The sequence below is a fragment of the Procambarus clarkii genome, chromosome 91 (genome assembly GCF_040958095.1).
Source record: "Procambarus clarkii isolate CNS0578487 chromosome 91, FALCON_Pclarkii_2.0, whole genome shotgun sequence".
Lineage (NCBI taxonomy): Eukaryota > Metazoa > Arthropoda > Malacostraca > Decapoda > Cambaridae > Procambarus > Procambarus clarkii.
The window spans coordinates 5,067,142-5,080,526 of record NC_091240.1 but is presented as its reverse complement, the minus strand read 5'-3'; the positions used below and the strand labels follow the sequence as shown (position 1 = coordinate 5,080,526).

Below are 13,385 nucleotides of genomic sequence, written 5' to 3'. Positions count from 1 at the left end.
GATCTTCTATGAGTAGTGAATGGATAGAAGATGATATACTAGGATCTAGGCTAGAAACGGAGGAGAGTGACATCATTCCACCCCCACGCTGCTACACCACATGGACAGTGCAACCTGCAACAGAACCTGAGAAGGACATGTATCGAGCACAAGAGAAGCTGAGATATGAGAAACCGCATAAAGCATACACGTTCAGGTGGGAGTCGGTGATGATTAAAATACCAGTGTTGAAGATCAAAATGCTTGATTTTCCTCAAGTGATTTAAATTAGCAATTTAAATTTATTAATAAATAGTATTATTTTGTTGCAATAAAATGTGAATTAAATTATACTTTAACAGCACTCGTAATATTAATTTGTCCTGTATTTCATCAGGATGCATGGCTATGAGAGTGTGGTAGGACCAGTCAAAGGCATTTATACCCAGCAGACAGGACTGAACAAAGCTAGAGGCCATTCCTTATTAGTTCCTGACAGACCTGCCTATGTCACAATACTCTCCCTTGGTAAGTATATTTTTCTTTGGCTTCGAGTAAGCATGTATTTATTATATTATTAAGCATGTCAGAGTTTGAATTTGGTATGTATAGACTGTTTGCTAGTACCATTATTATGTGCTATCTTCATTTGGGGGTTGAGCTGCAATGTGAAACATTTGGGTGTATGGTCATTTTATTTGTTGATCAAACCACAGCACTAGCAAGTGAAGAGACGACGACGTTTCGGTCCGCCCTGGCCCATTCAACATACTGTATTTCAGCCACATTATTGTGACTCCTTGTCGTCATTTTATTTATGGTGTTATTGGCCACTGTATCCCGCTGGTAGCCACTTTGAGAGCAAACTTTTTCACAACAAGAAATCTTTATATCTACATATTATATAACAAGTTTATATGGATTCCTTATGGTTTTATCATTAATTTATTTTCTCGGAATGTCTATATTATCTATAGAATAATATAGGAATTGAATTGAAAATCAGTCTCGTAAATACACTTGCTGTAGGTCACTACACTTTGAGGATCCACAGATTGATGCATATAGTACCAGCATGGGAGAGCCCCCAAAAAAGTACTACAGTCTTGACAATTGCCCTGGTTTTAAATTTTTATCACCTTCGGGGAAATTAAATGGGGCCTTTTAAGACATAGACACTGGCCATTGTCATTTCTTGCAGTTGGGACTAGGAGAAAACTTTTTGGTGGTCTCATTAATGCTGAGCAGTACTTTGAATAGCTCTTTAGTTTAGATTAATGAGCATTCTGGAGGACATTCTGGGTTGGATCAAGAATTCTCAACTATCTATGTGCTTCAGTATGACCCAGCAGGGACATTTAAAGAGATGACTACAGTACTGTTCTTGGGTGAAATGGTTGACCTTCTGTGATTGTGAGTATTCCTGCTTGTGGTATCAAGAGAACCTTGCGTAAGAACAACAAACTGACTTCCTTAAAAAAAACAAAAGCAAACAAACTTGCATCTACACTTTAAAGCTTTATTTTTCTCTGTGCTTATCTCTCCTCACCCCATGTAAGTGGGAAATGGGCCAGTGATAAGTATTTTTTAATATATTAAGGGTGTGTTTAGTATATTTAGTGCTTTAGTTTTAATATATGTAGCCTTCATCCAAGTTTTTGTGTATTTTGTAGTGCGAGATGCTGTTGCTCGTCTACCAAATGGGGAAGGCACACGATCAGATATATGTGAGCTGCTTAAAGAATCTCAGTATCTGGCTCCCTTAACAAGTCCAACTGCAGAAAATAATCTGAACAGTGTTGTATCTGGTGCTCTGGATAGACTTCACTATGAAAATGATCCATGTGTGAAATATGATACCCCACGAAAACTTTGGATTTACTTACACCGCAACCGAAATGAGGAAGAATTTGGTAAGGATTTATTTTCAGGTTTATTTTTACGTTTAGATTATAATTTGTAATATCTGTTTTTGCATTATGTTATGAGATTTTGACTAAGATAGAATGTAGTTCCTCAGTGTAATGGTGTAACTTTGTTTCAGAACGAATGCATCATTTAAATGGACCAGGTGGCAATAAAATAAAGAAACCAGCTCCTAGGAGACAAAGTAGAGCAAAGGCTAAGGATCCTTTGTCCATGAAGGGTCCTCCTAATGTTGCTCTGGAACCTGTTTCTTCTCCCATTAAGGTATTTTCTTGACGTTAATTTATATTCATAAGTGGGAACTCTTCATGCACATAGATTATAGCAAGGTAAATACTAAGACCAGTAGATAAAAAGAGCTTCACCTGTACAGTATGTATATATATGCTGAATTAAGTAAAAAACAAAGTAAATTAAAAATATAAGTGAAACATACAGGCAACTTTTTATTATCTTTGTATTAACCACTATTTCAACCTGTGTTTCATAAGTCAGTGCTTCCATTTGTAAGACATTGACCATAATAAATTAGCTAGTTACCCCATAATATCAATCAGATTTGATTACCTAAATAATTGGCTAAATATTGAAACCCAGGATAATATGGAAAATCAGATTTCAATCTGGATAATTATGACCCACCAGTTTGGGAACAGATACATGGGAAAAAGACAGACTGTAGAAAATTAATGATGAATGTGATGAAGTGAGCCGTTAAAAAAGGATGTTGCAAGGGATTTTAGTTACTACTGATGTTTTGTGTGAGAGAAAGGAAGACCTGATATTCTTTTCACCTTACTCGGTAAAAATAATATCCAAGTAGTAATTAATGAAGTGCCCTACAGAAGAGGAGGGTGGACAGCAATACTGAAAGTATATTTTGCAGGGAAGGAAAATGTAGGTAATTGTGGTGTGCAGTGCCTAATATCCAAATAGGAGGATTCCGTCACTAGAGAATAAGCATGAGTTTTTGACATGGTTACTGCTGTCTATAGACTATACAAAATTAATTGTCTGCTACCTTATAATGCTTAAGGAAAAGAAGTTTTCAGTTGATAAATGATACATATTTTGCTTCTAATTTAATTTCAGGTTGAAGGAACTCAAGTAAAACTTAAATCAGAAGAAGTGACAGCTTTAACCAAAGTAAAACCAGACAGTCCAGTGAAGTTAGACCAGTTAAGCTCTGCTACTGTTGGGAAGGCAGTAACTTCCGTCAGAGTAAGTAGATTTGTACTGCGTTCAGTTAACAATATGTCCTAAGAATTGTTAACAATATTTGTATTATTTTTTAATGGACTGTTTCATTTAAATGAGTTGATGCTCAGCAATTAGATATCCTTAATAGGAATATTGTACATTGTGATTTTCACATGATTATTATTAGATATCCCCAGAAGGAATACCTCACTGCACATGATATTCAGTATACCTGATCTTCAACACACGTTCTTCAAGCAATTTTCACTACACATGAATCTTGACTACACACAATTCTCACTATACATGACCTATTTTATTCCTTTTTCTTTGCTACATTGACAAGGGTCTGCTCAGTGCTCATCCATACCTGCTGCTTTGCACGTTTTGGTTGTTAGCACTGGTGCATCTAATGGTATACAAACATTGACCAGTGCAGTACTGTATTATGTCGTGTACTTCCTTCACACTAGTAAGTAAGTAATTATCAGGAGAAAGCACCAAGCCATTACGACTATATAGCACTGGGAAAGGGTCAGGATAAGGATTTGGGATTGGACGGGGGAGGAAGGAATGATGCCCAACCACTTGGACGGTCGGGGAATTGAACGCCGACCTGCATAGGAGCGAGACCGTCACTCTACCGTCCAGCCCAAGTGGTTAGGCTACCTTCACACTAGTCATATCAGTTATATTGACAGTTGTGCATTATTATCAATTGCACCTATGTGACTTTCAATGTACTCTGTACACCTAGTTCGTCACATTTCTTGATGCTGGGATTTTAATATTCCCATAGATTTTCCTCAGCTTTACTTGCAGTACATACTATTTAATAAAATACATAAGTACTGTGCATTGTTTTGATTTTTGACAAAAATAGTTATATATTTTTATTTTTATTTTTCTGAAGTAATATTCTCACATGCTGTGCCTTTAATTTTGGAACAGTTTTACTGAATATTTCATACTACCTGCTTTGAATTTTTAATAATTTTAGTTAGCCAGTAGTTTCATACATTTTTTATTTGTCCTGTGTTTTTCAGTATAGAAGCAGAGGATTGCATTTTTACTGCTTGTGTGTTTCTGTAATGAGTAAAGTGCACAAGTTTGTTATTCTTTTTGAGCTTGTGGTGGCTTAAGGGACTTCATCATCCCGATGATCCAACATCTCTCTAAGTTTCCTTTAAATTTAAGTAATATTTTATTTACTTTTTCAATTTTTAGGTGGGTGGAGTGAGAGGGGCTGTTGGAACCAGCAGTGTACAGACAATTCAGGTATCTACTGCTGGTGGTGTCCAGACAATCAAAGTGGCTCTTCCTCCTGGAGCCCAAACAATCACCAAAGTCACACCTCAGGCTCTGGGAAAAGTACCAACTTCTTCCATTACCAAGGTAAGATTCACATGTATTTCTGACTCCGATTTGCTTATTGATGGCTCGCGTGTTTTGGCATTTCTAGGGACAACCTTGCAATTGAAAGTACAGTACTGTATAGTGCAGTATAGGTCTTAGTGTTGTTTATGCTAATACAATCTACTACAGTATATATCTATAAAGAAATAAGTCTGTCCATCCAAGGTTGGACAGACACTTTGGCCTAACTTCACCCAACTTTTCAAGATGACATATAGGTGGTATGCAATTAACGAAACAATTACCCGTTTTTTGTTTTTTGACAGCTTTGTTTCCTTAGTTTGAACCTATAGTATGGCCTCTTGTTCTTGAAGTTGCCATTTTCAAACATTCTTTGTCAATTTCTTATTATTTTGTATCTGGTGATCATATTGCCTCTTTTTCTTCTATCTTCTAGCTTTGGTATATGTAACACCACTAACCTCTCCTTGTTGCTCTTGTTTTTCAATTCCAGAAGCAGTTTAGGAGCATGTCTTTGTATGTTTTCTAGTAGTGATGTGCTTCTTGAGATATGGGCATTGTGAAACCACTAGAGGGGTTGGGGAGGCAGCTAGCCTCTCTGCAGTCAACATTTGTACTCATTAATAATGAGTATAAATTGTACTTATATGTATAATACTTTGTGTATTCTTTATTCACATTAATCAACTTATTTATTTAATTTTCTTATTTGCTAGATGTATCTTAGTATGTAATTGTTGATATAAAATAATCTTCCCTGATACTGAAGCCTGCCACGAGCCTAGGGATGGGTGGGCACATACACACTCAAACTAGCAGTGTATGCCTGGCCTGACCTAACCTGGCCTGGTTACATATAACATTATTTATCCCAAATTGTTTGCAAGCGATTGCTCTATCAAATGCCATAATGAAAATGAAGAATTCATAATAAATGGATTTGTTAATAATAATTATACTGTACCAAGACTGATACAGTTGGCTTATGGAAATCCAGGCCATTACATTACTGGGAGCCGGTCGGCCGAGCGGACAGCACGCTGGACTTGTGATCCTGTGGTCCCGGGTTCGATCCCAGGCGCCGGTGAGAAACAATGGGCAGAGTTTCTTTTATCCTATGCCCCTGTTACCTAGCAGTAAAATAGGTACCTGGGTGTTAGTCAGCTGTCACGGGCTGCTTCCTGGGGGTGGAGGCCTGGTCGAGGACCGGGCTGCGGGGACACTAAAGCCCCAAAATCATCTCAAGATAACCTCAAGATAACATCATATTTGTGGCTTCCAACAATAGCTACATAGTTATGATTTTGATATGGAATTGTTCACTAATGGTGGTTCTATCATGTGTACTCACCCAGTGCCATGTTCAAAATTATAAATACATAACAAATAGATTTTCTGTTATTTTTTTTTATAGTGGATGTAGGACTTCTGTTCTTTTCACATGGAGGGGTGAGACAGCCTGGGGCTGACAGGTAGAATGAATTCTGTGGTGGAATGAATCGGCCTCGCCCCCATATTGTTCGTTCAAGTGAGGACACACTGTACACTATTTGAACTGTGTGAGGTACTGGGGTGTTGCTACAACACTGCCAACAAATACAAAATAAGTTTGATACATTGTTTTAAAAACTGTAGGTCTTTTACTTTTTTTAAGCACCCCTTATAAATTTAAATTTTACGATACCAGAAATATATTTTTCCAATTATTGTTTCATTTTTGAACAGGTTGGGAACCAGACAATTAACAGAGTACCTACTCAACCACTTGGGAAGCCTGGCAGTACTGCTATTAAGGGAGTGAATTTACAGCAGTCTGTTCTACAGACTGCTGTTTCTGGACCAACAATAGGACCAGAGTCTGTTTTGAGCACTCAACAAATCACAAGTTTACCCTCAGGTACAAAATTTTACTCTATTTTTGTCTGTACATTTATATGAAAATTTTCACTTTAAGTGAACACAGTCGTATAATCAGTGTACAGTGTAATTGAGGCATTTCCTAACAGTGCAAGTGGCCAAACTCCATCGTGGCAGTGTTGAGTTAGGTGTATCAGTGTATATATCCAACTCTATTATTGTTGGGACATAATACTTGACAGAGAACGTTAAATATTTCAGGGTCACGCTAAGAGTGTTTGCATTCTCTGTTGGGTACTATACACTGACACAATAAAGGGTTGGAGAAATATATTGGTACAGAACATGACTTTGGCCAAAGTGGCACTTTGCCAGGTATGTTAGTAAATGCCTTAATTGTATTTTTGTTGCATCTACTATAGGGAATATAGGTCAGGGCAAGACACGAGCTCCAGTAGTGACGTTGACAACGAGAGAAGCAGCAAGGCTGCCAGCACCGTCTGTGTCACAAGCAAGACCCATCTCCTCGGCCAGCACCACACCAGCTAACCAGCAACATGCTACACAAACGCTTCTCACCTCACAAGTATGTTCTTTACTCATTCTCAACAAATTTCCATAAAAAAATTCTTCCATGAAAGTTTATTGAAGGCCAAATCTATTTAATATTGGTTTACATTTTAGTATAGTACTGTAATTTTAAACCCAAAATTTTGTATTAGGAAATGTCTGTAATATCTCTCTACCCATAGGAGAACAAAGGCTTAACATATGTTGTTATAGGTGACAGCGGGTGGTATTGCGGCAGGCAAGCTGTCCAATACAGCAACAGTGGTCAACATGAGTGCTGCCTGCTGCCCAGAAATCTAACTTGTTTTCCTTGGGTGGCATCAAGCTTGCTTCATGCAGCTCCTCAACAGATTGCAGGTATATTATATAAGACATGTCGTGGAGAGACCTACTGTATATGTTTTTTATCATCATACATTATTTATTTCTGATTATTACAGTATTTCTCTGTATACTACTCCCATGGGGTGGGGTAGGTATTGGACTGGAGAAAATGATGGTTTTTAGATAATTATAATTATTTATTATAATTAATTAATTAAAATTTAATTATATTATAATATAATTATAATTATATTTAATTCAGATAATTATAATTAGGATATTGCAATACAATAAATTATTCATCCATTTGTAATTGTCTATCATGCACATTATAGTATAGTGTAATCACGGTTATCCTGATTACTTAGTGCTAGAAGATGTCTGCAAAGGCAGGCGATGAGAGAATTTCTGGCATCCTTCCACACCTACACGGTTAAACATGTTCTTTTTTAATCTCACATTAATAAACAGTCTGCCATTTTTCACTTTACAGTATTTAGGCTGTGATATGGTAGATATGTTTGTTTGGTCCAGAGAATGAGTGAAAACATTTCAGCATATTATCATTGGTAAAATAGTAATCAAAACTTCTTTACTTGTTATATGATTCAAAATTGTGTTATAAATAACTCCTGGTACAGTATTACAACACTGTGTAATTATTATATTTTGTATTGTATTTACGATTAAATAGTGGGATTGGTTTGTGTAAATATCTCCACTATACATATAGATAAGTCCCAATCCATGTGGGCTTCAGGGCCTCATGAAATTTTTGTGTTGGAGTGATGAATTTCGACTTCAAAACTCTCCTTTCTTGGTTGAACCTTGTTCCCAGAACCACAAGGCTCCAGGCTCATCAGACTACTGCTGCTGAAAGGCATTGGATGATTGGCCCACTTGGGTTCCAAGATTCTGGCAGTGTCTTTAGGTTTGTGATCTAACACATTGTGTGTGCTGCATAGTCTCCTAGTGTTAGTAAACGTAACAGAGTCTTGACTCCGTTCATCATAGCTTCTCGCTTATTTGGTCTGAGATATTATCAGCCATAGTAAATGGGTTATCTTCTTGCTGTGATGCCTGTCTTTCAGAGTGCTCAAAAAACTCCATGGCATAGTAAATTCTGCATGTATAGTATACTCTAGGTTAGGTTTCATAGTTCAAGGTTATTGGGTTTCCAATAGCAGCTTTTCTGGTGGAGGCCAAATGGTGGCTTCCTGGAGCTAACCACACTGAGATAGTGCCACACCTATAAGTCACATGAGCCCTTACTAGTCCTCAAAAGCCTTCCAGAGACCAAAACCTGGTCCCCTCAGAGTTGCAGGAAGTAAGAGATTCATGATCACTCTCACCAAAGAATCAAACCCCCCAGGAAGGAAGTGAAGCAAAACACAACTGCAAGGTTCACAGAAGGTAAACAACACAGCAAATGAGTAGTTAGGTTATACACCCCTAGCAACAGCTCGCCACCATCAGTGGTAGCACCACAAGAGCTACCAGCTCCCCCTGTTAACAATCATGAGTTCTTCACATGATGTTGGACATTATCTGACTATTCCAAGAGTCACAAACTCTTTGGATCCTGAATTTTTTAGTCAAGCGTTGGCCGTCGTATGGACTCTACCCTGTGGGGGGGGGGGGCCATTTGCTTGTGTATCGTGCCTTTCTTTTAGTATTTGCATCACTTGTGTATGTTTACATGCCTCACTTGTGTCAACTTTGGAAACTGTTGATCTCAAGATGCACATGCTTAGGGCAGCCCTTCCCTAGGTGCTTGCTGATGATTTCCCTTCTTTGACAGGGTTACTTCCCTAGTGGGTTTGAGTGTTTGTCCCATAGATGCCAGTCTCCTGTGAATGGGTGCCTCACCCTGAATGGTGTAAAGATATTTGACTCCTTTGCAAGGCTCTGGGGTTGGGGAGGGAGAAGGGCATTCTGTAGTTTATTGGTTACTGATGCAAGTGTTTGAAGTGTTTACATATAAGCCCTTCATAGCAGATTTTTCCTTAAGGGCTGCATTTATTGTTGCTTTCTTTCAGCAAGTGTCCCTATTGCCAGGATGTCCTGTTTGAGTTCGCTGAGTCTCATTTAGCTAGAGCCTCTATCTATTTATTTTATATACTTTATTTTTGCAATGACAAGGCTTAACAGGTAGCAGGCTCTTCAGATTCATTTAACCATTTTTGTTGTTTGAAGCTTGGTGCTTTAGTTGTTGCTCCAAAGTTGACCCTTTTTAAGTTTTTAGGGATATAGAGTTGGAACATTTAGTGAATTCTATTTTTTGGTGGGATTTTATGATTCTGGGCTGCAATATGCTGTGAGTGCAGCTCGTCTTTCTCTGAGGATTGTCCCCACCCTGTCAACAGTGGGAAAGTTGAGCTGTTACTTCCCACCAGGGATCCATAGCCTTCTGTGTGTCTGTGGGGTGTATTTGGCTTAGATCCTTTTGGAATGTGGAGGTGCCTTCCTGTCTGATCAGGTCATCAGGCATGGAACTTGGCACTGCCCTGGGGTCTTGGGCTTCCAGAGCTAGGGAATGGCCCAATGTGAGATATTGGATATCCCTTCAACCCTCCTTGGTCTCTGGATACCTTTGCTGTTCTTTTTTTAAGCTTGAGTGGCAGTTATTCCCCATTCTCCATCGGTATTTGGCCCAGTTGATTCTCTTTGGGCTCTTCCCGAGGGATTGGACCTTCACTTCCTTACTTGACCCCTCTTCTTTGGACTGTGGATTGACTTTGTCCTTTAAGTTGCAGTTGTGGAATCTCCGCTTTATCCTGCCTTGTGGATAATCCATTCTGTTTCTTGGGATCTTGGCCTGGCTTTTGCCATATCTGTATGCATGAGTAGGTGAATCCTGTGGGTACAGTAGGTTTCTTCTGTGGGTGCAGTTGCACAGTTGGTGACGCCTATGGATGCATCCATACAGTAGGCGACGCCAATGGATGCATCCATACAGTAGGCGATGTCTATGAATACATCCATACAGTAGGCGACTCCTGTGAGCTGCTCGTTCATCCCTAAACAACCACAAAAACTTTGCCATGCGTTTGTCTTCCATTTAATGTTAGGATTAAGTATTTTTAGGAATTTGATCTGTTGTATTTCTTTTTACACCTACATATAGGTCTTCTATTTCCAGGAAAGGGTGGGTCAAATTCAGCTTCGATGATGAACTCCATTACCAAGTTACAGACATTAATGGTTGATGGGAAAGTGTTGATGCAAGGAGGAAAGGTAAGAGCCATTGACTTTTTCTTGCCTGTCCTTTCTGCTTGATGTCAAATTCTCTCAGAATATCCAGTCTTTTGACATAATAACGGTGCTTTAATTTTTAAATACAGGTCTTATTTTTAATGCCTTGATGGATTCCATTAAAAATTACCTATTGGGTGAGAGGATTGACCTATAATAACAAAACCTTTAGATTTTTATTCTTCTCATGTGGGCACTGAGAATATTCTCTCAATGTCCAAATGAGTCGGCCCGTCCTCCAAAAATGGGGAGGTAAATGTAACAGCACAAGCAAGTGTAATTATGAAGCTATTCCTAGCAGTCAGGAATTGTACTTATTTTCACTTAGTATTAAACTGTACTGTCAAATATATTGTGAATATTTGAGTTTACCTGAAAAGCTGAATAGAAAACCACGACCTAACCTAACCTTAGTGTTTGAAGACAAGCGTTTTATTGTTTCTAAATTACAATTAGTACTTAACCTATAGCTATAATGAATATTACAGTTTTATAAAACTAGTAAAACAAAACTGAAATATTACAATAAATTGTAAAGTAACTCAGGATATTTTCAAATTTTGTATAAAATCTCTCTTGTTTAATAAAACTGAAAAAGAAATTCCTAATATTTATAACTTGTGTATAAGAAATTGAATTTGAAAAATTCATCCTAAAATTATAAGTGTCTTGACAGAAAACCAAGAGAATAAATGGGGAGATAAATGTAACGGCACAAGTAAGTGTAATTATGTACTATTCCTAACAGTCAGGAAATGAACTAATTACACTTAGTATTAAACCGTTCTGTCAATTCGGATGATGGGTTGAAATTAGTATATCTGGTTTGTGAATGGCAACATTCAACACCTCAGCTTTTCTTGTATCACATTGAGGGTACAATAACATATGCTGTATTACCTCATGATATGTTGGCAAGAAGTAGGTGAGTCAACAAAAATCAAGCTCTGAAAAGGAGGTCAGGATAATAAATTATTGGGGAACATAAGTCTTGTGGTCACTTTTCTAGTTAAAACTATTCAGAAAGATTGTATTTCCTGTGTACAGTATTTGATTTAGAAATCTCATAAACTTTTCTCTAACCTTAACATTCTCCTCATTTTCACCTTGTTGCTATTATCATTAATGTCTGTGTAGCTAGAATACAAATTTGGAAATGGTTAAACATTAGATCATTTATCCTCAATCACCCATGGATATGCCAGTGTTGGATATTAACCTTTTGGCTGTGATAGGTGGTAGTGGTTGATGCATGGAAACAGGTTTACATCACAATTTGAATAACACAGCAAGGCGGAGCTGGTGTTTTTCCAAATATCAAGTCCCACTCAGATGAAGGGGAAATATATGGCTCAAAAATAGGCTCCTGCCTATCAAAAACACCTTCCAGAGAGGAAGACCATAAATCCTTCGCTTCCAACACACCAAAAACTGTGACCAACTAGCACACTACTTCAGCATTGGCTACGGAAGCATCTTGGTGAGGGTACAGCCTCTCAGAACCCAAGACTGTCTGAGAATTGCAACTGTTGGCACTGATACATCACTTCAAATCACAAGCCTTTTGCCAACAAACAGTGTTATAAGCAGTTTGATGGGACAGCAACTCGAGCAGGACTTCTGCCTTAACCTGACACACAGGAATGGCTATCAGTAAAAAAAAAAATTCAGAACCAACGATGATGCTCAAAGCAGAATCTGACTCGATGTCAAGTGGATACTCCATGCCTGCAACATTGTAGAGAGCAAGCTTGATAATAACATAGGAAAGTCTTAGGAAAACCACCCATAAGCAAACTCTTAGGAACTTACCTGGTTGTAAGACTTATGTTCTCAGTATAACCTAACCAAACCCTGTGAGCTACTGACAAAAAGTGGGAATATGCCTGTACCTGAATAAAAACAAACAAGGATAAACAAAAATAAAAAATTGCAGAACACTGATAAGCGAAGCCTACTGGCTAATGCAAAGTGATGTCATTACAGAATGCACCTGAAACGTATTTACACAGCACAAATTCCTAGAAATAAGATCAGATTACAAGGTGCTTTTGAGAGCAAAGTGAACTTGAGGAGTATAGCTCAAGGTACTGATCTTCTGAATCGATAAAGAAGAGAACTCTTCCCATGACAATTTGGAAAAAGTTTGACAGACAAACAATGACAGTAAATACACACATAAATATGAAGCATTTATGGAGGCATTAGCCCACAACATAAGAGACATAATGTCTCAAGATGAAACAATTGTCACTTGGGTGTGATCCTTCACTGACCGACGAGTTCCACAAACGAGGAATCCTGCAAAAATAGTTAGGATTGCCACCCACCTTCCATTTAGATTGTGCTGCCAATTGGTGTGGGTAGTGACTATCTTCTAGGCAAATAGTTGACAGTCTGTAGTAGTTGAGCTATACTTGGTACTCTTTGATTTCAAGTACAATTAGTAAAATATTACTTGAAGGTGCTTACATAAAAGTGACTATTGGAAAATAAAGTCTAACACTTTATATCCCACCTGCTAATAATTTTGTATGTTCTGGCAGTCATTCTGGGATGATTTAAGTTTCTTTCAGTCTCTCCCATTCTCCAGTCATGGCCTGTCATTGATGCTAGATAAGGGCCACTGCTGTATTGAGTATGAAAAGGTCACACGCCAACTCTTAACCAAGTTAACAATGTTTCTGTGGAAGCAGGGTATTGTTAAGGAAAAGCAACCAAGTGGCTGAAGATTGGAATGTATGAGATTACATGTGCTCTTTTGTGAGATGGTGTGGGATAATTCAGCAAAAGTTTTTTCTGCTAATTCATTCCCTGATCATACTTAATTTCCTACATGAGATGAAGCCTTTGAATCGGGTTTTCACTATCTTCACACCCTTTTAATTGAGTTTCTA

General features: G+C 38.0%; 1 protein-coding gene across 1 annotated transcript in view; it reads left to right on the top strand.

The window, feature by feature from the left end:
- Positions 1–13,385, top strand: part of LOC123773954 (nuclear factor related to kappa-B-binding protein) — a 47,543-nt gene that overhangs the window by 22,904 nt on the left and 11,254 nt on the right. Inside the window, 12 exon segments of the mRNA XM_069318683.1 lie at positions 2–196; positions 377–507; positions 1,653–1,892; positions 2,024–2,169; positions 2,998–3,126; positions 4,333–4,500; positions 6,208–6,379; positions 6,762–6,925; positions 7,123–7,191; positions 7,193–7,234; positions 7,236–7,266; positions 10,376–10,470. Of these exon segments, the coding sequence (XP_069174784.1) occupies positions 2–196; positions 377–507; positions 1,653–1,892; positions 2,024–2,169; positions 2,998–3,126; positions 4,333–4,500; positions 6,208–6,379; positions 6,762–6,925; positions 7,123–7,191; positions 7,193–7,234; positions 7,236–7,266; positions 10,376–10,470 (1,582 nt within the window).